This window comes from Capricornis sumatraensis, chromosome 8, assembly GCF_032405125.1.
Source record: "Capricornis sumatraensis isolate serow.1 chromosome 8, serow.2, whole genome shotgun sequence".
In the NCBI taxonomy this organism is placed as follows: Eukaryota; Metazoa; Chordata; class Mammalia; order Artiodactyla; family Bovidae; genus Capricornis; species Capricornis sumatraensis.
The window spans coordinates 80,864,435-80,890,096 of record NC_091076.1 but is presented as its reverse complement, the minus strand read 5'-3'; the positions used below and the strand labels follow the sequence as shown (position 1 = coordinate 80,890,096).

At 48.2% G+C, this 25,662-nt stretch overlaps 2 protein-coding genes across 4 annotated transcripts in view; one reads left to right on the top strand and one right to left on the bottom strand.

The window, feature by feature from the left end:
• Window positions 1-7,089: 7,089 nt before the first annotated feature.
• On the top strand, window positions 7,090-18,491 carry ZNF18 (zinc finger protein 18). 3 transcript variants are annotated; one of them, XM_068977889.1, is made up of 6 exons: window positions 7,090-7,576; window positions 9,194-9,380; window positions 9,808-9,896; window positions 12,302-12,392; window positions 12,980-13,087; window positions 17,297-18,491. In XM_068977889.1, exons 1-6 carry the CDS (start codon window positions 7,190-7,192, stop codon window positions 18,067-18,069), a joined length of 1,635 nt encoding a protein of 544 aa, XP_068833990.1. In that variant the 5' UTR covers window positions 7,090-7,189; the 3' UTR covers window positions 18,070-18,491. The 3 variants fall into 3 exon arrangements, with proteins under 3 accessions (XP_068833990.1, XP_068833991.1, XP_068833989.1); XM_068977890.1 differs by having other exon boundaries at window positions 9,805-9,896; window positions 12,302-12,386; XM_068977888.1 differs by having other exon boundaries at window positions 9,805-9,896.
• A 2,484-nt stretch (window positions 18,492-20,975) lies between these two features.
• Window positions 20,976-25,662, bottom strand: part of DNAH9 (dynein axonemal heavy chain 9) — a 286,957-nt gene continuing 282,270 nt past the window's right edge. The window contains exons 68-69 of the mRNA XM_068976630.1: window positions 23,629-24,018; window positions 20,976-21,203 (exon numbers count right to left, since the gene is read on the bottom strand). Of these exons, the coding sequence (XP_068832731.1) occupies window positions 20,976-21,203; window positions 23,629-24,018 (618 nt within the window). The remainder of the gene's footprint in view (window positions 21,204-23,628; window positions 24,019-25,662) is intronic.

The following is a 25,662-nucleotide window of genomic DNA, read 5'->3' as shown; positions in this document are numbered from 1 at the left end:
TGATATTTCTCCTGGCAATCTTGATTCCAGCTTGTGTTTCTTCCAGTCCAGCGTTTCTCATGATGTACTCTGCATATAAGTTAAATAAGCAGGGTGACAATATACAGCCTTGACATACTCCTTTTCCTATTTGGAGCCAGTCTGTTGTTCCATGTCCAGTTCTAACTGTTGCTTCCTGACCTGCATACAGATTTTTCAAGAGGCAGGTCAGGTGGTCTGGTATTCCCATCTCTTTCAGAATTTTCCACAGTTTATTGTGATCCACACAGTCAAAGGCTTTGATGTAGTGAATAAAGCAGAAATAGATGTTTTTCTGGAACTCTCTTGCTTTTTCCATGATCCAATGGATGTTGGCAATTTGATCTCTGGTTCCTCTGCCTTTTCTAAAACCAGCTTGAACATCAGGGAGTTCATGGTTCACGTATTGCTGAAGCCTGGCTTGGAGAATTTTGCGCATTACTTTACTAGCATGTGAGATGAGTGCAGTTGTGCGGTAGTTTGAGCATTCTTTTGCATTGCCTTTCTTTGGAATTGGAATGAAAACTGACCTTTTCCAGTCCTGTGGCCCCTGCTGAGTTTTCCAAATTTGCTGGCATATTGAGTGCAGCACTTTCACAGCATCATCTTTCAGGATTTGAAACAGCTCAACTGGAATTCCATCACCTCCACTAGCTTTGATCGTAGTGATGCTTTCTAAGGCCCACTTGCCTTCACATTCCAAGATGTCTGGCTCTGGATTAGTGATCACATCATCATGATTATCTGGGTTGTGAAGATCTTTTTTGTACAGTTCTTCCGTGTATTCTTGCCACCTCTTCTTAATATCTTCTGCTTCTGTTAGGTCCAGACCATTTCTGTCCTTTATCGAGCCCATCTTTGCATGAAATGTTCCCTTGGTATCTCTGATTTTCTTGAAGAGATGTCTAGTCTTTCCCATTCTGTTGTTTTCCTCTATTTCTTTGCATTGATCGCTGAAGAAGGCTTTCTCATCTCTTCTTGCTATTCTTTGGAACTCTGCGTTCAGATGCTTATATCTTTCCTTTTCTCCTTTGCTTTTCGCCTTTCGTCTTTTCACAGCTATTTGTAAGGCCTTCCCAGACAGCCATTTTGCTTTTTTGCATTTCTTTTCCATGGGGATGGTCTTGATCCCTGTCTCCTGTACAATGTCACGAACCTCATTCCATAGTTCATTAGGCACTCTGTGTATCAGATCTAGGCCCTTAAATCTATTTCTCACTTCCTCTGTATAATCATAAGGGATTTGATTTAGGTCATACCTGAATGGTCTAGCGGTTTTCCCTACTTTCTTCAATTTGAGTCTGAATTTGGTAATAAGGAGTTCATGATCTGAGCCACAGTCAGCTCCTGGTCTTGTTTTTGTTGTCTATGTAGAGCTTCTCCATCTTTGGCTGCAAAGAATTCATTAGCACCTCATAAGTGTAATAACCTAATAACAGATTAATTCCATGTACCCCCTTCTTTGTGCTGTATTTATATATTTCACTTCTACTTATCTTATGTTCTGCTTATACTAGTGCTATTTTTGCCTTAACAGTCAGTTGCTTCTTTTAAGGAAATTAGAATAAATAGAAGCATAGTATCTTACATTTTTTCACCATGTGCTTACCACTTTTGGAGATTTTCATTCCTCTCTGTGGCTCAGATGGTAAAGCATCTGTCTACAATGCGGGAGACCCGGGTTCGAGACCTGGGTTGGGAAGATTCCCTGGAGAAGGAAATGGCAATCCACTCCAGTACTATTGCCTGGAAAATCCCATGGACAGAGGAGCCTGGTAGGCTACAGTCTATGGAGTCACAAAGAGTCGGACACGACTGAGCGACTTCACTTCATTCCTCTCTGTAGATATGAGTTTTCCTTCAACTGGAAGAATGTCCTTTAGCATTTCTTGCAGTACGCATCATTGGGGGAAAATTCTCATGGCTTTTTTAAAACCTGAAATATGTCTTTAATTCTTTCTTTGAAAGGTGGTTTTGTTGGATGTGGAATTCTAGGTTGACAGTTCATTTCCTAGAATTTGCATTTGTTTCTCTTTATGATTTCTAGTTCTCTGTGGAAAGTCACTATCTCTTCTGTCATTAAAATTATGTTGTTTTTAAGTCCAGAGGCCATCAGGCCTTGATTCTCTTGACTTCTTTCCCCTTGATTTTGGATTACATCTTGGATATTGTGGATGGCACATTGTAGACACTAAAGATTCTGCTATCTTCTTCTGAAGAGTGTTGATTTTTCTTCTAGCAGGCAGTTCAATTACTGACTGATCACCTTTGGGTTGTTTTAGTTTGGTTTTTATCTCCTTGCAATCCAGGGGACTCTTAAGAGTCTTTTCCAGCACCACAATACAAAAGCATCAATTCTTCAGTGCTCAACTTTCCTTATGGTCCTACTCTCACATCCATACATGACTACTGGAAAAACCATAGCTTTGACTATATAGACCTTTGTTGGCAAAGTGATGTCTTTGGTTTTGAATACTCTGTCTAGGTTTGTCAAACCTTTTCAAGGAGATCAAACCAGTCGGTCCTAAAGAAAATCAACCCTAAATATTCATTGTAAGGATTAATGCTGAAGCTCTAATACTTTGGCCACTGATGCAAAGAGCTGTCTTATTGAAAAAGACTCTGATGCTGGGAAAGATTAAAGGCAAAAGGAGAAGGGGGCAGCAGAGGATGAGATGGCTAGATAACATCACCAACTCAGTGGACATGAATTTGAGAAAATTCCAGGAGATAGTGAAGGACAGGGAAGCCTGGCATGATACAGTCCATGGGATCGCAAAGATTCGGACATGACTTAGTGACTGAACAATAACCAGCTTGGTTTTAGGGTAGATCTTTGGAAAACCCAAGGTGTTTCCCAAATTCTTTTCTTCTTTGGCTGTTCTGCATGGCTTCTGGGATCTTAGCTCTCTGATCAGGAATTGAACCTGGGCTGTTGGCATTGAAAGCATGGAGTCCTGACCACTGGACTGCCAAAGAATTCCCTCAAATTCTTCTAACTGGATCAGAATAGACCCAACAGACTGGGCCTCCTTGGTGGATATTGTTGAAGCGTGTTTTTAGGTTTTGGGGGGCATGTTTAGAGTAGTAGGTCTTACTCTCGAGCATGGTCCTTACTCCTAACATGACCTTTCAGGTAACTCAGGATGCATTGAATGTTTCTCTACTTTTGGGGTCAGACATGTAAATGTCTCTTATCATTGGTTGGGCTTCTGTATCCCTCATTTGCTCTTTCAACCTGGTAACAACTGCTCCCTGTTGAACCTTGGATAGTTCCACCATGCTGAGTGCAGTCCAACCCTTGGCCAAGATTCATCACAAGGAAACCCCCCCTCCCTCCACAACTGTCTGCCTCCATTGCCACAGCTTCCTCCTCCCCACTGCCCTGCTCTTTATGATTCTAGCCACTTCAGTAGCCCCTGGTCTCTGCTTGAGCTCCAGCTTCCTGCACTGGGCTTGGGAAATCATTCCTTTGCAGACAGCTATGATGACCATGGGACCCTCCTCATGACCTTTTCTTCCCTCAGGGATTCCTTCCTTGCCTATCTGTTGTCCAGTGCCTGAAAACAGTGGCCTCTTAGGCTTTCTCCAGTATTGTTGTTGTTTACAGTGGGTAGGCTGCCATGAAAAGAAATAGAATTCCTGAATTATTGAGCACATGTTGCTGTAGCCCTCTGGGTGCTGGATGAATATATGAATGAAATATCAGGTAGGCCAAAAAGTTTGTTCAGGTTTTTCTGTAAGATGTTATGGAAAAACCCAAATGAACTCTTTGACCAGCCCAATACATGGGTCTCTTTGTAAGCACAAAGGACAGTTAGTGGGGTCCACACAAGAAACATAATCTTCTTACCTTTCTATTTTATCCCCTCAAAAAAATTTTGCTTTCTTTTTCTGGTTTAGTTCTTCTGAATCTTTGTTAAACCTTTTTTATGTCATCTTAATCTGTGCCTCCATTCTTTTTTTTTTTTTTAAGATCCTGGATCATCTTCACTATCATTATTGTGAATTCTTTTTCTGGTAAGTTGCCTATCTCCACTTCATTTAGTTGTTTTTCTAGGGTTTTTTATCTTGTTCCTTCATCTGTGCCATACTCCTCTGCCTTTTCATTTTGATTAACTTTCTGTGATTGTGCTTTTTGTTCTGGAGGCTGCAGGATGTACTTGTTCTTGCTTCTGCTCTCTGCCCTCTGGTAGATGAGGCTAAGAGGCTTGTGTAAGCTTCCAGATGGGAGGAACTGGGGAAAAACTGGATCTTGCTCTGATAGGGCCTTGCTCAGTAAAACTATAATCCAATTATCTGCTAATGGGTGGGACTATACTCCCTCCTTGTTAGTTGTTTGGCCTGAGGTGACCCAGCCCTGGAATCTATAAGCTCTATGGTAGACCAGCCTAGACAGCATATTAAAAAGCAGAGACATAACTTTGCCAACAAAGGTCCATCTAGTGAAAGCTATGGTTTTTCCAGTAATCATGTATGGATGTGAGAGTTGGACTAGAAAGAAAGCTGAACGCCAAAGAATTCATGCTTTTGAACTGTGGTGCTGGAGAAAACTCTTGAGAGTTCCTTGCAGAGCAAGGAGATCCAACCAGTCCATCCTAAAGGAAACTAGTCCTGAATATTCATTGGAAGGACTGATGTTGAAACTGAAATTCCAGTACTTTGGCCGCCTGATGCGAAGAACTGACTCATTTGAAAAGACCCTGATGCTGGGAAAGATTGAAGGCGGGAAGAGAAGGGGACGACAAAGGATGAGATGGTTGGATGGCATCACTGACTCAGTGGTCATGAGTTTGAGTAAGCTCTGGGAGTTGGTGATAGACAGGGAAGCCTGGTGTGTGCTTCAGTCCATGGGGTCTCAAAGAGTCAGGCATGACTGAGCAACTGAACTGAACTGATGGTAGGGCTGTTGGCAAACACCAAGAGGGCTCATGCTGAGGTGCCCTTCCCAGGACTGCTGCTGCCAGTGTCCCCGTCCCTATGGCGAGCCCCTGCCGACCTGAACCTCTGCAGGGGACCCTCCAACACTAGCAGGCAGATCTGGCTCGGTCTCTTGTGGGGTCAGTGTTCTTTTCCCCTGAGCCTTGGTACACATAAGATTTTGTGCCATCCAAGAGTGGAGTCTTCATTTCCCCCAGTCCTGTGGAAGTCCTGCAATCGAATCCTGCTGGTCTTCAACATCAGATTCCCTGGGGATTCCTAGTCCCTTTGCCAAATTCCCAGATTGCAAAGCCTGACTTGGGGTTCAGAACCTTCCCAACAGTGGGAGAACCTCTATGGTATATTTGTTTTCCAGTTTGTGGGTTGTCCATCCAGCAAGTATGAGATTTGATTTTTTCTTGATTGTGTCCCTCTGCCCTCTCGTTGTGGCTTCTTCTCCTTTGTCTTTGGACTTGGGGTACCTTTTTTTTTCCGGTATCCTCTTTTCAATGATTGTTCAACAGTTAGCTATGATTTTGGCACTCTCACATGAGGAGGTGAGCACGTGGCCTTCTACTCCACCATCTTGAAGCAATCTCCTGCTTGTTTTATTTTTAAATGATGTTGTGATAGAGTGAACTGTTTGGGTGAAGTCATGGGGATAAAGACATTGCTCTTACACCTCAAGGACAAAAGTGAAAAGATTGAAAGTGAAAGTTGGTCAGTCATGTCCAACTCTTTGTGACCCCATAGACTATACCGTCCATGGAGTTCTCCAGGTCAGAATACTGTAGTGGGCAGCCTTTCCCTTCTCCAGGGGATCTTCCCAACCCAGGGATCAAACCCAGGTCTCCTACATTGCAGGCAGATTCTTTACCAGCTGAGCCACAAGGGAAGCCCAGGAATACTGGAATGGACAATGTATCCCTTCTCCAGGGGATCTTCCTACCCAGGAATCTTCTGCAATGCAGGCAGATTCTTTACCAACTGAGCTATCAGGGAAGCCCCCTCAAGGACAAAGCAGCCATCAGTGTTGTACTGATCTCTGATTAACCCTGGCACCCGAGTGACTGGGTGTTTTCTTGGTGGTTGTGGTTCATGTTGTGGAGAAATGACCTCCAGCTCCTTTATAATATTTTAAGATAGACCCAATAATCCAATATTAGGATTGCATGCAAGAAAGCTAGCTAGAAATATTGCATGCTCCTTTAAAAATATCTTAATAATAACTTTGTTATTTCCCAATTCTCTTTTCCTTGTCTTAGTTCCTGCCTTCTGAATTTTGATACCACTCACCATAAAACTTGCTTCATGTCTGTAGGAATGTTTTTGCGGTAGTCAGTGTTTATTTTAAGACTTTTTTCTGTTTAGGGTTGAAAATTTTAGTATGACAGATTTTCCATAAATTCCCAGTTATCAACATGGCACTCAAAAGAGGTCACTTAGAGCTTTCATTGTACCTTTTGAGGAAAAAGTTCTCTTCAGCTTCATACTTATTTTGGAAGCATCTAGTCATTTCAACCTTGGGCTTCCAGGTGGCGCAGTGGTAAAGAATCCACCTGCCAATGCAGGAGACATGGGTTTGATCCTTGGGTCAGGAAAATCCCCTGAAGAAGGAAATGGCAACCCACTCCAGTATTCTTGCCTGAAAAATTCCATGGACAGAGGACCCTTGTTGGCTACAGTCCATGGGGTTGCTAAGAGTCAGACACAACTCAGCATGCATGCACACACGCAGTCATTTCAACCTTAGTCTTTACTCCTAGGGCATCAACATCTCTGTTCAGCTCTCTGTTTTAGTCTGCAGACCTATGGGTGCAGATATTGAAGTGTTGTGGAGACGAGCTGTTTACCTGGAAACGTAGTGAACATGCTTCACGTGGTGCATTTCATTCTTCTACTTGGTCTGGCCATTTGAAGACCAAGAGAGAACACTGTAAAAATGGTCAGGGTTGTGGTGACAGTCTAGCTATGGTTCTAGTAGTTTGCTTTGCAGCTTCAAGTTTACCATATTTCAAAGTAAAATAGTGCATCCATTGATTTCAGAAGACCCACGACCCTCCCTCCCTCCAAGGCTTCTCAGGCAGGCAGGTGATTCTGTTCTTTGTGAAAGTGCATCCCCCTAGCCTGTGTAATGTCACTCTCGCTGCCCCTCCAGGGTCCTTGTGAGAGGCTCTGAGAAGACCTGGCTCTCCTGGGGACAGCTCCGTCCCAGAAGCACATCCCCTAAAAGGACTCGCCACACCAGACAATGCCCGTGGAGTTGGGGCAGGCTCCTGTCCTGCTGCCACCACCGGCCAAGGCTGAGGAGCTCCTGTTCCCTGGCCCAGATGCCACCCTCCGAGGGGAGCCCTCCAGCCCCGAGACCGCACGCCAGCTTTTCAGGCAGTTTCCTTACCAGGTGATGTCCGGGCCCCATGAAACCCTCCAACAGCTTCGGAAGCTCTGTTTCCAGTGGCTGCAGCCAGAGGTTCACACCAAGGAGCAGATCCTGGAGATGCTGATGCTGGAGCAGTTCCTGAGCATTCTGCCTGGGGAGATCCAGACGTGGGTGCGGAAGCAGTGTCCAGGCAGCGGGGAGGAGGCCGTGACCCTCGTGGAGAGCTTGAAGGGAGACCCCCAGAGGCTGTGGCAGTGGGTGAGCAGAGAGTGCTGTGATCTGTGAGGGAAGCACCAGGTCCTCTGGAGTCTTAGGGGCGTTGTCTTTTTTTTTCTAATCAATCCATCTATTTACTTTTGGTTGCGCTGGGTCTTTGTTGCTGCGTGCAGGCTCTCTCTAGTTGCGGGAGCTACTGTCTAGTGGTGGGGGCTACTCTAGTGGCGGCGCGTGGGCTTCCCGTTGCAGTGGTTGCTCTTGTGGCAGAGCACCGGCTCTAGGGCGTGTGGGCTCAGTAGTTGTGATGCACAGGCTTTGTTGCCCCACAGCATGTGGGATCTTTCTGGACCAGGGGTCGAACCTGTGTCCCTTGCCTTGGCGCCACCAGGGAAGTGGTTAACCATAGAACCACCAGGGAAGTCCCAGGGGTTTTATCTTTTTTTCTGGCACCGAATATGTGGGGGTTTTCACACCAACAACCGATTCTCCAAGTCTCTGATCTCAACTAGGTGTCCTCCTATTCAGTTCAGTTGTGACAGCAGCGGTCTGCTTGTCTCAACCCAGAGGATAAGGGCTGGTCCCGTAAGACTTCCCCCATTTCAGCCACCGGTCACAAGCTGCAGGGGTCACTCAGACTTCCGGCCAGCTGGCTACAGATTGGGAGGTTCCCAAGGCCCCTTCCTCAGCTTTGATAACTTGCTAGGATGACTCAGATCTCAGGGAAACACTTTGCTTCCATTTTCCAGTTTGTTCTAAAGGATATGATTGAGGAGCAGCCAAATAGAAGAGATGGGGGATACACAGAGCTTCCATGCCCTCCTCTGGGCACTCCATCCTCCTGACCCTTATATGTGTTCAGCGGGTTGGAAGCTCCCTGAACCCCACAGTTGAAGAGTTGCTATGGCGTTCTCATTACTCAGGCCTGCCAGATTGATCATTGGCCATTAGTGGTGGAAGAGCTCCAGCCCCTCTCTGTCCCCTAGAGGCTGAGGGGCGGGGCTGAATGTTCTGGCCCTCCAGTCACCAGGTTAGTTCCCCTGACAACAGGCCTCCATCCTGAAGCTATCCGGGGCCACCAAGAGTTATCCTATCATGATCAACTCAGGGATGGTTGGGAGGGGCTTGTTCTGAACCACAAAAGTGGCTCCTGGCACTCCTGTCCTTCAGGACATTCCAGGGGTTTCGGAGCTCTGTGCCAGGAGCCTGGGACGAAGATTCATTATATCTCTTCAGTGTGTTTTTCATTACACCTCCTCTGTGTATCCCCACGCCACACCTGATCCTAGGTCTCCGTGTGACACTACACTTTTTGGCCATTAGGGATTGAAGATAAAGTCTCCCCGCCGTCCCATCCTTAGAGTGTTTGGGGAGTTGTCCCAAAGACGCCTGTATCTTAATTGGTGGAGGCTGTCCAGTGGAAGGACAGCCCCAGCGGCCTGTCTGAAGGGCTCCCAGGTCTCCCTCTGGCCTCATCCTCCAGCTGCTCTCAGGATGGTTCCCTGCCCAGTTCCTGCTGGACCAGAAATAAATGCTGGCCTTTTCTTTCCCTGCCCTGTGTCCCGAAGGCCTGCCTTAGGATGCGTTCTGGAAGGGTAGCTCTGTGTTTTTCAGAAACCCTCACTCTGGGTCTTTGAGTAATCAGCAGTGTGTTGTCTCTAGATCAGCATCCAAGTTCTGGGACAGGAAGTCTTGTCAGAGAAGGCGGAGCCCGCGAGCTGCCCAGCAGGGGACGCAGGGTCTCCTGCTGAAGAGCCTCAGAAGCTTGGGCTCCGGAACACAGCCCTCGGGCCTGGGGGGCCACTGAGCTGTGTGGTGAAAGAGGAGTCTGACGTGGAGCAAGGTCTAGGTGAGGGGTGGGTCCTGGTGGTGGTGTGTGTGCTGCCTCCTGGAGAAACCAGGGGACTGTGATCAGCAGGCCAAGAGGGAAATGACACCTTAGGCTGCACCAATTGGGGTGTGTCTGGACATGTGGGACGCAGGGTGCACCTACAGGAAACAGCTGCGATTGGGGATGCAAAGTCTGCAATGTAAGCCACTTTATGACAGGGCCAGGCCTTTCGGATCTGGGGTCTGAGGAAGGTGGGAGGAGATGTTGGGGGCAGCTGTCGGGAAGCTTGGAGGAGCCGGAGTTGGTTAGGGAGGTAAACGTGGGTCTGAGTTTGCGGATGGTGGGACAAGTGCGGGTTCTCGGTGGGGAGGTTTGTCCCTGTGCCCTCTGTGAGTGGTCAAGAAGGACATCAGGATGCTCAGTCTTCTGTCTCTGCCTTCAGCAGCGGCTGCCACCCAGCTGCCTGCCCAGCCCGAGCAAATGCCTGTCGGGAACCAGGACTTCGGAGCCTCCCTTCTCCACACAGCATCTCAGGTGAGTGGGGTCCCCTGGTTCTTGACCCCAGAACCTTGCCCTCAGGGTTTCAGCAGGAAGGTAAACCCAGCCCCTCTCACTCCATCCTGGTCACAAACAGAAGTCTCAGAAACAGATCTATTTTGATTATGTGGTGAGCGACTCTGAAAAGTTGCATTTGATAAAAATGAAGTTTTTCAAGCATCTGTAGACTTTAGTCAAAGCATTGTTCCAAACCTCTAGAGAACTCCTCCTTCTCAGGACTCTCCTTGTGGGGTCCTTTAGAGTGAAGGTGAGGAAGGCTATGTGTGTTGAACGTGGTTTGAAGCCAGGTCCGAGCTTCAGCTCTCCAGGCCCAGAGATCTAGAAACCGAGTCCCAGCTTCGCATTGTACTTGGGGTCGGGGTGGGGAGTGGCAGGGGCGTATACCTTTTTTAGTGACTCTAGAGTACCCTTCTTCCTGCTTTCAGGGTACTCAGGAACCAGACTGTTAGGCAGGAGGCTGCTTGGGAGAAAAGAACTGGGTATTCTGCCAAGGATGTCAAGCAGACTTGGAGGCCTCTTGTTGCTTCTACAGTAAATACAGGGCATCCCTGTGAAAGGTGTATATATTAACATACTTCAACTAGTGGGGTTAGCTGTTAGCTCTGTGGTACTTATATACGGACATTAGCCATGACCTGTTCTGGATAGCTCAAGGTCCAAAGATTCTTAATGTTCACCAGCAACACCATATATGTGTGCGTGTGTGTATGTATGTATATATGTATCAGTATATATGTATGTATGTATATAAATATGTGGTGTGTTCTCAGTCATGTCTGACTCTGCGACCCCATACACTGTAGCCTGCGAGGCTCCTCTGTCCGTGGGACTCTCCAGGCAAGAATTCTGGAGTGGGTTGCCATGTCCTCCTCCAGGGGATCTTCCCCACCCAGGGATCGAACTTGTGTCTCCTGCATCGGCAGGTGGATTCTTTACCGCAGTGCACTACCTGGGAAGCCCTATATAAATATATAGAATGTATAAATAGATTTCCTATATATAGCTGATGCCTGATGAACAGCAGCTCAGCCCTGACAGACCGTCCCGACCCAGTCGCAGTGCCCCTCCTTGAACTAACAACACCTGTTTGTATCAGAAGGCCGTCAGTGTTCAGCGAAGTCTTTTATATCTGAAGGGAATGTTTAAATGTAAGGAATCACATCCTCTAATCTCTTCCCTGATTTGGGAACCTCGAGAACAGTGGCAGGGTGTGAGGTCCACGTGGCAGACGTGGGACTGAGTCAGAGACAGAGCCTCCCAGACTCGGGGATGTGTGGCGCCCGTTCCCGTGTGTTCAGACCTCCAGAGGGGAACTCAGGCCACACTGCTCTGTGTGAGTCAGTTGTGGCAATGCCCCACAAGCCCACAAGGTGGTGCTGTTTCCACATGAAATCCAGATTATTTCCCCATCAAATCTCATACTTCTGTCCTCCCAGAGTAGGAAGTTAGACTTTTTTCTGCTCTTGTGAAAATGAGAGGGAGGGAGAGGGCTGTAGTTGGCGTCATGTCTGTTAAGTCAAGGGTTTCATTCAAGCACCGCTGGCTTCTGGCAGTTCCTCGACTAAGTCTGTGGCTTTAAGGTTGGAGGTTCGCTGTTCAGAGACTCTTTTCTGGGCTTTGAAAGGGTCGATTGTTGCCCTGGAGGGTTTTGGTGGATGTCTTCAGCATCTTGGTGGCTTCTCTTTCGGTGCCCATGTGTCTGGGGGGCCAGGCCACCTCGCGGCTATTACTGCCAGTGCAGAAGAGAGGGGACTCCTGCGTTCAGCAGCGTTTGCTCAAGCTGGTTATTTCCAGGCGGTTGTTGAGGTAACTTCACTCACAGAAGATCAACAAAATAGAAAATTCCTGCTTTAGAAAATTTTAAATTGAAATCCATATTTAAAATGTTATGATCAGTAGTTAATCACATAGAGGTCACTTTTCACCTCTGCAGTTTCTTCCACCCAAAAACATTTAACTCCTCCTTTTCGTCTCTTTTTTTAAGCTTAATACCTGCTAATCAGAAATACATTTTAAAACTTCTTTCCTTTCCCTCCTGAATTTCCAGACATCAATGACGTCTTGGGAATATCGGGCTCCTTCTTCTGCCCAAAGATCTCTCCAATGAGCGCTGAGAGTTAAACACAAGCCAAGTGGGGAAAGGGCTTCCCCAAACAGGCAACTTAAAAGAGAACACAGGACCTAAAACCTACATGTTTCCTCTCCATGGCAAGATGTACAGAGCCCGGGCCTGTTGACTCCGTCTGGAACCACCTCCCGTGGTTTCTCAGACCTTCTGATGGCCAGGACCCTGAGGCTATTCCTTTCTCCTCCGCCCTGCACAGGCAGGGAGGGATGGTTCGGGACCCTCCCCTGGACTCAGGCCTTGTGTTCTTCTCTAGGAGCAGTGGAAGCACCTGGATTCTACCCAGAAGGAGCAGTACTGGGACCTCATGCTGGAGACCTATGGGAAGATGGTCTCAGGAGGTGCAGGTGGGTCAGCCTGGTGGAAGGGGCACCCCCCGTGTGCTCTAGGGGCGACCGGCCACTCTGCTCGGCACCCTCCCTGGAGACACAGCTGGGAGCTGGGAAGCTGGAGAGGCGGGCTACAGTGTTGGCTCCCGTGCACTGAACACGCTGCGTGCGCCTGGCCTCGTGGTGGCTCCTCTCCTCTGTGAAGTGGGGCCGGGGCGCCCTCAGTTAGATGGTGACAGTGAGCGGCAGATCTAGTCACTTTCTCACTGTTTTGTAGCTTGCAGGTGCTGGTTACGACAGAGCTCGGCTGTGGCCAACTGTGCCCAGCCAACCACGGGTGGGGTCCCAGTCACGACCCACGCACCAGCCTGCCAGGTGGTCTGACCCCTCCCGCCCAGAGCCTTGTTTTTGTGGCCGTTGCCATCATCCAGCCATCCCGGGGGTGCTGGTGTCTTCAAGGTTCCCCATGTCCCTCCAAGACGGGCTCCTCAGTGGTGTCCAGAGCCTCTCAGTTCTCTCTCCACTCATGGCCCTCCTTTAACAGCACAGCCTGGTCCCCAGTCCTCCCTGTTCATCCAGGCCCACAGAGCCCCTCTCTGTTCCAGGCATTGCCAGTGCCAGGCCTGACCTGACTGATCCAGCTGGGTATGGGATAGAGCTGGCAGGGCCACACCTGCATGCCAGTGAGAAGATCCCAAGACCCACCTGCATAGGTGAGTGACCTGTCCCCAGCCATTTCTGACCCCAAGTCATTAAACTGGAGGTAATGGGGGAAGAGGTTAGGACTTGGTTTCTGTTACATTGATAATAACTAGTCATGGCCTGGTCAGTCCAGGCTGAATACTGAGGTTGGGCTCCTTGTCCCTGGCTGTCAGGTTGTTGACAGATGTTTAATTATGGAAGAAGGACCCTGAATCTGACATGCTGCCTCACTCCAGCCTGTTGTGATGGCTTCCTTTCTCAGAGAGAACTAAGATTGTACAGGCCGAGACCAAATCAGATATGGACTGAGTTCTATAAAAAAAAAGATCATCTAACACATTACTGTTATTCTTGCTAAGGAGAAGGTCCAGAGTAACTGGACCTTTCTTTTTGTTTTAACTCTGGTTATGGTAAATGGTAACCCACCAACTCCCAACAAAATAAACAAGACCCCAAGCAGAAAAACATGTTTCAGCTACTTTCTGTGCACCCCAAGTTTCATTAAACAGCAGTAACAACAAATACTTCATATCAATCACATATTTTAAGGTTGATACAAAGAAATATGAACTTGGTCTGCTGTAAAACAGCAATCACCCTTTGCCTTCTGAATTCTTTTAAAAACATTGCAGTTACGTAAAATCGACTGTCAAACCTACCTACCTACACACACACACGCACACGCACACGCACACGCACACGCACACACACACACACACACCTTTTCATCTCCAACAGTCCTGTTAGATCTTACCTTGAACCAAACTGTGGAGAGGGTATAAAGCCAGCCTGCCTTGATAAGGCAAAGAAATGCCATTGTAGGTTCTTAAGAGAGGATCTGTGGGGAGAGAGACTTCGGAAGCGGCCACCTGCAGGACAGGCTGGGAGGGTACCCCCCAAGGAGGAGAGTCCTGGGGGCCACTGACATGGGAGTCCAGGTGTGCAGGGACGAGACAGTAATAACAAGGCAGGAAAGGAGTGGTCTGGTCCCAAAGGTTACCGAATTAACAGCCTGCAGACCTAGATTCAGTTGCTGTTGTTTAGCCTCTGAGTTGTATCTGACTCTGCAACCCCATGGCTGCAGCCCGCCAGGCTCCTCTGTCCATGGGATTCTCCAGGTAAGAACACTGGAGTGGGTTGCCATTTCCTTCTCCAGGGGATCTTCCCAGCCCAGGGATGGAAGCTGCATCTCCTGCAGTGGCAAGTGGATTCTTTACCCCTGAGCCACCAGGGAAGCCTCACCTGAGCTCAGGGCAGGGGGCACATGCCCCAGGAGAGAGTGGATATGCTCTTCTGTTTGACCACATGGAGGAACAGCTCACAGGAAAAGCAGGTCAGCAGGGAAGTGAGCTTCAAAAAGTCTCACACTCATACCTCTAATCACAATTTCAAAGGATGAAAATTATACACATACAGTTGGCCCTTGAATAGTAAGGGTTTGGACTGTCCGGGAATGCTTATTCTCAAGAGTTTTTTCAATAAATGTGTACACAGTCCACATTTGGTTGAAGTCATAGGTGCAGAACTTGGATACAGAGGGCAGACTGTAAAGTTACGCTTGGATTTTGACTGCACTGGGGTGGGCGCCCCAACCCCCATGTTGTTTGAGAGTCAACTATATTTGGAAAAATGATTCTTAAGCATTTATTGGGAAGAATACTGCAAGAATAGTAAAAAGGTTTGAAAGAAGAGTGTTTCATCAGTGTTGGGCTTGTAAATATTCAGAGTATGTCATTTCTGAAAGGTAACTCAGTCACATAGTGCAATACTAATACAAGCCAGTGAAATGAAAAGGGAGCTGGGGACCAGAGGCTGGTCTGTAAAGGACTGATGAAGGGAAAAGCAAGACAAGTCCACAGGATGAGTCACTCTTCTCTGAGCAGAATGAGGAGAAAACACTCTGGGAAGAGGAGTCCGCTTCAACTTTGTGTGTGTTGTCTACCAAAATAAGCTCGAAGCAGATGGAAAAGACAAAATATGAAAATAAAATGATAGTAATAGGAAAGAAAATGGGTAAATATTTGACTCATGTCAAGCTGGGGATGATTTTTATAAGTATAAAAGCGACAGAAAAAAAATCACTAGGTAAATGATTAACAGACTGGACTATATTTAAAAAGAAAGAAACCACAACTTCTACACATAAAAATAACTCCAAACAAGGGGCTTCTCCCCACTCCTGATGGCTCAGCAGTAAAGAATCCGCCTTCAGTTAAGAAGACACAGGAGACTCGGGTTCAATCTCTGGGTCAGAGAGATCCCCTGGAGGAGGAAATTCCAACCTGCTACAGTATCCTTGCCTGGAAAATCCCATGGACAGAGGAGCCTGTCAGGCTGTAGTCCATGGGGTCGCAGAGAGTCAGACAGGACTGAGCCACGGAGCACACAACCCCAAACAAGATAATAGTGACTAAACTGGTGAAAACTTTTCATAGACATGACAGGTAAGTGACTATTTTTCTTAAAATAGAAAGCATGAGTGCAAGTTGATAAGAGAAAAGTGACTTTCCCAGTTTAAAAATAATGGACAGCAGTCTTGGAGTATGAAAAGTAACTCATAAATGTGGAAAAAAAATCGATCCTTTAATAACTAAAGAATTAACGTTTACACCAACAAGAAGCCGTTTCCCACCAGTCTGAAGCAGCAGAGTCTTGAGACGGTCAATAGGTAGGTGTTGAACCCTTGCCTCCTCTCTGCCCAGCCTCTTGGACCTGAGGATGGCACCATCGTTCTGGAAGTTGATCTGCCAGAGGGTGTCAGCAGCCTTAGTACACCATTCATGCCTGTTGACACAGTAACTGTACTTAGAGGAACCTTTAAGGTACTGATCAGAAATGTGGGCAGAATTTGTGAAGAAAAAAGCTTCTCACGTCATTATTTACAGTAGCCAAATATAACAAACAACTTAGATTCCCAGAGTAGGAGAAGTCTTAAATAAAGTTCCTTGTTTTAGTCTCCTGTGTTTATTATCATATCTCCATGGTGAGCCATTGTTCAGCTCCTTAAAATGATACCTATAAAGGCTTCTTCTAAGACAAGAGAGAGTACCTTGGCCTTCCAAGAGAAACAAGTTCTAAGGCTCTGAATTAACAAGCTCCAGTCTGGCGCTCCAGCAGATTCCTGGGTCTCTAGCCGATAATGTAAAAGACACCGACATAGGAGAGAGAAGGGCAAACAGCTCCAAAGACATTGACGTAACAGAGAGAAGGGCAGACGGCTCCTTCAGATCTACAGGAATAAAGTCATTTAGAAAAGTTGAAGATAAATTCTACCACCCACATCAAGATCTTTACCACATGGGTAGTAATAACCAAAACCCCAAGTTATGAGAAAAACAAAATGCAACTGGTTCATGAGTTAATGAAGTTAGTGAAGCACCAGTGAAGCTGGATTCTTGCGCAGACCAAGGGTGCAGACTTTCACACAGCAGCTTCTCTGGGCATCACAGCCCCAGGGACATGACACGAACTTTGGGGTGACTTGTGGAAGGGAGGACCCGTGTGAAATTGATAAACAGCACCCTTTACCATTGAAAGGCTACAGAGCCAGGTAGAGAACTGTTTATACAGTATGGTACTGGTCGTGTCAGTGAAAAACATACACGTGTACATGCGTGCGTGCATGCTAAGTCCCTTCAGTTGTGTCTGACTCTGTGCAATCCCATGGACTGTAGCCCTCCAGTCTCCTCTGTCCATGGGGGTTCTCCAGGCAAGAATACTGGAGCGGGTTGCCGTGCCCTCAACAGGGTATCTTCCCGACATGCGTGTTTAAATGAAAGACTGGAAGGAAATGTGCACTCAGAGTAGTTGCCCCTGGGTGCTATGATTAAGGCTGATTTTGTTTTCTTTCGTATGCTTTTCAAATTATTTTTTGTGATATATTTATCCTTTTTATATAACCAGATAAAAACCAATACTCATTAGCGTAGTGCTTTCCTATATTAGACTTGTTTCTCCTGGGCATCAGAAGCTGGCTGCTGCTTTTCCAAGGTGGCCGCTGCAGCCTCTGGGAGCCGTCTTCCCCTGTCACTCCTCCTTTCCAGAGCTGAGTCACAGCGGGACGCACACGAAGCAAGTGCCGGGTGCTCAGGTCTGACAGCATTTTCCTTCTTGGTAAAGAGAAGTCATCATGTCTTGTGCTGGCCCTTTCTCTGACACACAGGTTGGCACACAGGGCGGACCGCCGACTGAGCTATTCTGCATCTTCTTTCTCCTTCTAGGGGACAGAGGGGAGAATGACAAAGAGAACCTGAACTTGGAGAACTACAGGGCCCAGGACCCTCCGGCATCGGGAGAGCCTCCCCCTCAGGCTCCCTTGAGCAGCCTCTTCAGTGAAGATGAGCCAAGACCCTCTGGAGAAGGAGAGGACCTCTCAGAGGCCCAGGGGAACCTGCGGGGCGAGGGGACAGGGCGTCAGCTCTGCCCCCGGGAGAGGAATTCCAGGAAGCAGCCGGGCCCGCACCTGCTGCCCTCGCTTCCCGGGGATTCGCCCGCACCATGGCTTGAGGAGAAGAGAGAAGCCGCCCCGCAGGGGCAGCCAAGGGCCCCCATGGCCCAGAGACTCCCCACCTGCAGGGAGTGTGGCAAGACTTTCTACCGGAACTCGCAGCTGGTTTTCCACCAAAGAACCCACAGCCGGGAGACGTACTTCCAGTGCCCCACCTGCCAAAAGGCCTTCCTGCGGAGCTCCAGCTTCGTGAAGCACCAGCGGACCCACACGGGGGAGAAGCCCTGCAAGTGCGACTACTGCGGGAAGGGCTTCAGCGACTTCTCGGGGCTGCGCTACCACAAGAAGATCCACACGGGGGAGAAGCCCTACAAGTGCCCCGTGTGCGAGAAGAGCTTCATCCAGAGGTCCAACTTCAACCGGCACCAGAGGGTGCACACCGGCGAGAGGCCCTACAAGTGCACCCGCTGCGGCAAGAGCTTCAGCTGGAGCTCGAGCCTCGACAAGCACCAGAGGTCCCACCTGGGGAAGAAGCCCCGCCCGTAGCCGGGCTCTCTGACCCCGTTCTGTCCCCTGGTCTGTTCAAGAAGACTTGACTCCATCCCAAGGAACTGCATCCCTTAGAAAGCATCCCTGTCCTCTCAGTCTTCCATGGACTGCAGAGCAGAGCCCAGAACACAGCTTTAGACAGGAGGAGAGCTCGGCCTCTGAGTTGGACCTCACGCAGGCTGACTTTCTTGCTTCCGCATCGGGAGAAAGAGAAGTCTTCCTTTTCCCACTCGTCTGTCCTCCCGGACCCCTTGGGAAAGACGTGTCACTTGGAGGTCCCGTTTTAGGAGTGCTCTCTGGAAAGAGTTTCACTGGATCTGGCCTCAGGACTGTGGTCCTAGAGCAGGTCTTCTGTTCCGAAGGGGGAGCAAAGAGGCCAGTGGGCTCACGTGTGGTCTCTGTAGTACGGGTGCAAAGCTAACTTTCAATAAACCTGGTGGTCATTCCCCATCTCATCTGTGTGTGCAGCATCCACTGTCTGCTGACTGGAACTCACAAACCCTCAGTGGTGCTCGAGCTCCCAGATTAGCTCGAACAAATCAGAGGGACAGTGACAGGAACATGGCAGCCTAGTGCCCGAGTGAGAGCCCAGCCACTGCTGGGCATCCCGGTGTCCTCTTCCCAGGTCTGCCTCCCACCTGCTCTGCGGCTTCCAATTTCCCCTCTTTCTCCCAGTGTCTCCCTGAGGCTGTCCATCATTTTTGCCAAAGTGTCCTGGGCTGTAAAATTATCTTCCTTATCTCATTTACTCTGTATGTGTTAGGAAGAATCAATAGCATCAATTCATTTTATAGAGTGTCTAGATCCCTGGTGGCTCAGCAATAAAGAACCTGCCTGCCAATGCCGGAGACTGGGTTCGATCCCTGGGTGGGGAGAATCCTCTGGAGGAGGAAATGGCAACCTATTCCAGTATTCTTGCCTGGAAAATCCCTTGGACAGAGGAGCCTGGTAGGCTACAGTCCATGGGGTCGCAAAGAGTCAGACGTGACTTAGCGACTCAACACCTCAGGTTTGTTAACACATGCATCTAACCTGGCCACTTGTCCTCGAAAGTGACGTGACCCAGGGTGTCCTGCTCTGGTTCAGCGAGACCACTCCCCTTCCATCTTGGTCCTCCTCTGCCCACTCTTACTGTACTGTTCCCAGTGAGGGGCAGGCAGGATGACGCTAATGAGGAGGACAGAGCTGACTCCCTGGAAACAAGAACACTAGGCAGGAAACTGTAAACCGTAGGCAAAGAGCAGAAAGTGCTTTTCTGGTTGATGCACAAGAGATGACTCTTAAGTTGGACTCCCTGGATTCCGGAGGAATGTATCACCTCCCTTTTGGCACAAAGATAAGGAGGGAGGGCTCTCTTTTGAGGGTGTGGGAACCACAAGGCAGAAAGCAGGGAGATCACAGTGGAGTCGGCATTAGATTCTGTCCTCTCATAGCAGAGGTTTGCAGGAGGGTGGGGTTTTACATTTGGAGTAAGCAGTTCTCAAAATGCAGTCCCAGGACCTGCAGCATCGGCAGTTTCTTAGACTTACCAAGTCAAACGCTGAAGGATGCCCACAAAACTTTGTTTTAACGAGTCCTCCTGGGGATTCTGATACCTGCTCAAGATTAAGAACCACTTTGCTAAGTAGGGATTAATTAAAAAATGTTTCTCCAAGGATACGTGGGAATGAAGATCCTAGAAGGAACAGGGAGCCTGCCCAGACAACAAACAAGCCCCACAAAGGGAGCTTTACAACTCATGGAAACCGTAGATTTTGTTGGGCATCCAGCGAGAATGTGTTCCACAGGAAAATCGAGGAAAATTGTACGTGACAAAGCTGTAGGTGACAGGTTTCTCCTTGGGCCTCTCTTAAATGATCTGAAAGGTGACAGAGAGACAAGCAACCTACCTTGTTTGTGGCTTTGTCCTCAGCAAGAAGTAGATGTTAGATAAACACTTGATAAATGCATGTGGGGACTAAGTGAAGATAGGTATTGCATATTTGTTCAGTCACTAAGTCATATCTGACTCTTCGCTACCCCATGGACTGTAGTCCGCCAGGCTCCTCTGTCCCTGTGATTCTCCAGGTAAGAATACTGGTGTGGATTGCCATTTCCTTCTCCAGGGGATCTTCCCGACCTAGGGATTGAACCTGTGTCTCCTGCATTGACCGGGGTATTCTTTACCTCTAAGCCACCAGGGAAGCCCAAATATTGCACTCATACCTCCCTTATCTTCCAGAGCAATGATCAGCAAAACGTGGCTGACTGCGCGTTTTTGTAAATGAAGTTTTAATGAAATGTGGCCACATCCACTTATGTATGTATGTCCGTGCCTCCTTTGGAGTTACAGTGGCGGAGCTAAGCAGTTGCGCAGAAACAATATGCCCTGCAAATCCTAAGATATTTGCTCTCTGATCCTTAACAGAAAAAGTCCGGTGACCCCCTGATCCAGAGTAACATGCATATAGATCACCTGGAGTGCTTGTTAAAATGCAGATTCTGCCTCACAGGTGAGTCTGGGGCCGCTGGCCCACGGACTAGCCGGAAACCAGGGCACTGGATGTGGGGTCATGTAACAATGTCAGGGCTCAGGGATCTGTGGCTTCTTTCTCTCGGACTTGTCACAATAACTTCTGACCCTGCAACACTCAGAGCCTGGGCCAAACACAGTTGAAGAGCAAATCTCTTTATTAGGAAAGGGCCAGTGTTAGGAAACTCTTCTACCCTAGTTCCTAGGTCCAGACTCCTCCAGCTCAACCTCACTTTAGGCACTTGTCTCGAGTTCCCCAAAGGAGCTCTTCAGAACTGTGAGTACTGTCCATTTCTTATCTTTCTCTGTGGCTGTGGTCTTAGCCCTCACCCACCGGTCCCTCCGGGCAGCCTCCAGCCCAACTTCGCTTCCTCGGGGGTTCTGCAGGCAGCTAAACCTGCAGAAGCAAGGCGACTCCGGCCAGAACCCACTTGGATGGCTTCTCCTTAGTCTTCAGCTGGAAAGTCCACACGTAGGTGGGTCCCCGCTGACGGGTCTTGTACACAGGACAGGGGTAGACACTGCGGCAGTCCTGCTTCTCCGCAGGGATGGCCCTGATGAACATCACAGGCAGGGGGGGTGTCAGCTCCTTCAGTTTCCCCTCGGCGACGATCCCAGCCTGAGGACAAGGATTCGAGAGAGCACTTCTCAGGTCAGGCCCTGAGCCTGGACAGGCAGCCTCGCTCCTGTCAGGAGATGCAGGAGAGAAAGACTGGGACGGCCAGGCTGCCCCCGGGCTCATCCCCTTGCAAGGTTCTCTCAACAACCCAAGGTGGCGTGCACTGGTGTGTGCTAAGTCACTTCAGTTGTGTCCAACTCTGTGACGCTATGGACGGCAGCCCACCAGGCTCCTCTGTCCATGCGATTCTCCAGGCAAGAATACTGGAGCGCATTGCCACATCCTCCTCCAGGGGATCTTCCCCACCCAGGGATCCGACCCTGTCTCCTACGTCTGCTGCCTTAGCGGGCGGGTTCTTCACCACTGAGCCACAGGGGAAGCCCATGCACTGGAGGGGATGCACAACGTATTCCTACTGGTTTTCAGCCTGAATATCTGCTCGAAGCAGAGTCCCCAGAGCGGTCGTATATCATATGTAAATGAATCTCTTTAGGGCTTGAATCTCTGTTTTATTTTATCACTCATTTTGAAAGCATGCTGAATGCAGCTGTTTACCAGATGTCATGCTAGGTGCTAGGGACTTCAGGTTAGCAAGACACAGAGCCTCGCAGTATTAGCATACACTATACTTGAAGCTTTACCATGCACACTGAAGACAAGAAGACCTGGCAATAAAGAAAAAAGTTTCACTTTATTTATCCCAGTGTTCCCCAAACTTACTTTGACCACAGGACCCTTTTCTTGCAACCTATCCATCTCCCACATCTCTAGTGTCTTCTGAACACACTTGGGGGAGATAATCATCCAGAGAGATTGACGGATCCCTTGCCTCTGTCTAGGTGACCCTGAACCCCTTATGCTGATGACAGAACTTGGTATCTATCTAATATATACACATTTTTTTTTCTTTTTGCCAATGCCCTTGTTTTATGGAGGAGGGGAATTTTGGACATCCTTCCCCTTCCCTTTTTGCTCAACACTTTGTGGGATATAGACTTTGAGGTGTTATTTTTGGTCTTATTATTATTCAGAAACAAGGTAATGAAAAAATGGGAGGTAGTCTGTTGGACTGGAAGAGGTCAGTTTTCATTCCAATCCCAAAGAAGGGCAACGCCAAAGAATGTTCTAACTACCACACAGTTATGCTCATTTCACACGCTAGCAAGGTAATGGTTAAAATCCTTTAAGTGAGGCTTCAGTATTATGTGAACTGAGAACTTCCAGGTGTACAAGCTAGATTTACAAAAGGCAGAGGAGCCAGAGATCAAATTGCTAACACCCACTGGATCATAGAAAAAGCAAAGGAATTCCAGAAAAACATCCATTTCTGCTTCACTGACTACACTAAAACCTTTGACTGTATGGAGTCACTCAGTTGTGTCCAACTCTTTGCGATCCCATGGACTGTAGCCTACCAGGCTCCCCCATCCATGGAGTTTTCCAGGCAATAGTACTGGAGTGGGCTGCCATTTCCTTCTCCAGGGGATCTTCCCGACCCAGGGATAGAACTTGGATCTCCTGCATTGTAGACAGACGCTTTACCATCTGAGCCGACAGGGAAGTCCTTCGGATCACAACAAACTGTGGAAAATTCTTAAAGAGATGGCAATTTCAGAAGATCACCTCACTTGCCTTCTGCAAAAACTGTATGCAAGTCAAGAAGCAACAATTAGAACTGGACATGGAACAACAGTCTAGTTCAGAATTGGGAAAGGAGTATGTCAAAGCTCTATATTGTCACCCTCTTATTTAAATTATCCGCAGATTATATCATGCAAAATGCGACTGAATGAAGCACAAGCTGGAGTCAAGATTGCTGAGAGAAATATCAATAATAACCTCAGATATGCAGATGACACCTAATGGCAGAAAGCAATGAAGAACTAAAGAGTCTCTTGATGAAGGTGAAAGAAGAGAGTGAAAAAGCTGACTTAAAACTCAACATTCAAAAAACTAAGATCATGGCATCCGGTCCCATCACTTCATGGCAAATAGATGGGGCAATAATGGAAACAGTGATACACTTTATTTTTTTGGACTCCAAAATCATTGCAGATGGTGACTGCAGCCATGAAATTAAAAGATGCTTGTTCCTTGCAAGAAAAGCTATGACAAACCTTGACGGCACATTAAAAAACAGACATTACTTTGCCAACAAAGGTCCATACAGTCAAAGCTATGGTTCCTCCAGTAGTCACATATGGATGTGAGAGTTGGACCATAAAGAAGGCTAAGTGCTGAAGAACTGATGCTTTCAAACTGTGGCTGCAGGGAAATGAGCTGACAGCTTCAAGGAGAGGTTATCCAGGATAGAAGTCTCCAGGGCGCCCCTTTTAGCAATTGGACTTTATGGGAGGGGGCGATGTGTGTGTAATCAGCCTACAGGTGATGCCCTTTGCCCCTCCACCCCCAACCCGGGGTCTACCTGGATGTCCCAGCGAGCGCCTTCCATGAAGAGGCCATGTACGTAGGCCCCTTCCCGGGGGGGACTCCTGAACTCCTCCCTGTTCTTCTTCGTCACATCACACTGCAGGGCCATCTGGTCCAGAGGCCACTCATTCCGGCGGGCTGTGGACTGCATGATGGCCGTCAGCAAGGACTGGGGGTTGAAGAAGCCCGCCAGCCACACAGTCGAGGGCATGGCAAAGTCGCCTGTCCAGGCCTCCAGCTCCTTGATCCGGTTAAGCAGGTCCATAAACCAGGCTGCCAGGCCTGCCGTGGAGGGGTAGGCTCGTCTGGCCCAGGACTCTGGCACCGTGTCCAGGTACAGGGCGTTCTGTAAGCTCTCCATGTCGCTGGTCATGGTCAGCTCTCCCTGAAGACAAACAGCCAGAGGGGAAAAGGTGAGGGGTGGCAGGTCCCTGGGAACAGCTGGCCTTGGGGATGCTGGGGAGGACAGGAGATGACTGCAGAGGTGGGCGACCCAACGCTGGTCCCTGTCTAGCACTTGGTTTGTAGGTTTGTCTCATAGAGGCTAGTCCTTTAAAACTTTCCCTGCTCCAGTGATATCAGAGTCCACACCTATCCACTGACAGTAGTTTAGGTTCCCTCTGGACCTAAAACTACCTGTGGGTTCCACACTGATTCAGTTGCTCACTTGAGTTCGAATCTTTGTGACCCCATGGACTGCAAGCTGCCAGGCTCCTCTGTCCATGGAATTGTCCAGTCAAGAATACTGGAGTGGGTTGCCGTTTCCTTCTCTAGGGGATCTTCCAGACCCAGATCAAACCTGTGTCTCTTGCATCAGCAGGCAGATTCTTTAGCACTGAACCACCAGGGAAGCCCATACTGATTCCACCCGACCCTAAAGTTTGGGCTCCTCTGTTCTCCAGCCTCTGCAGCAGCCTCTGCTGGCCCAGGACTCTGGCACTGTGTCCAGGTACAGGGCGTTCTGTAAGCTCTCCATGTCGCTGGTCACCGTCAGCTCTCCCTGAAGACAAACAGCCAGAGGGCAGGGGGCAATGTGTGTGAAATCAGCCTGCAGGTGCGGCACTTTGCACCCCCCACCCCAGGGTCTACCTGAGTGTCCCACTGAGCATCTTCCATGAAATGCAAGAAGCCAAAGCCAAGAGGATCTATATTCCCCCAAATCAAGAATTTCCTTCAGAAACCAAGCTATTAGAGACATAGCCAACTTTTAGGGACCCTCTTGAAATTGCTGAATGAAATTTGTGACGGAAGATTGGCATTGAAAACCATCTTTAAACTTTGTAACCTTAGTTATGCCAAGGATCTACAGTTTCTTGAAGGTGTCTTCTCTACTTCAGTGGTTTCTGCACAGGAAATAGGGTACCCAACAAGGTCTTCCATGTCTGATATGATGACCATCAGTATTATGAAGCTATTTAAGCACAAATGACTTAAAATTGAGGCTTCCCAGGTGACTCAGTGGTAAAGAATCCTCCTACCCATGTAGGAGATGTGGGTTTGATTCCTGGGTCAGAAAGATCCCCTGGAGGAGGAAACGGCAACCCATCCAGTATTCCTGCCTGGGAAATCCCATGGACAGAGGAGCCTGGTGGCTACAGTCCATGGGGTCACAAAGAGTTGGACACGACTTAGTGACTGAGCATGCATGCATGACTTAGAACTATAAAATTAAATATCAGTTCCTTCATGGCAGTTCATGTCCTCAGCAGTCACGTGTGCCCTTATTAGCACAAACATGGAGTCTTCCCATCATCACAGAGCGTTCTATTGGACAGCACTGTTCTAAACAGAAAGGCCTAGTTTCCTGTGTGCTAATTAAACTGTACTGTGTATGTTTTTGTCAGGGTTGTGTTAAAAATCCTGTATGTTGCGGTTTTAATAAAACCTGTTTATGGACATATAAGAGTACATGCTTGTTAAACTGTACATAAAAAGATACATAGACAAACCAGGATTCATTAAAAAAAAAAATAAAGTCCATTAGACTTAAAAGAAAAAAAGATACAGGATGTATTTACTTTTCCTTTTA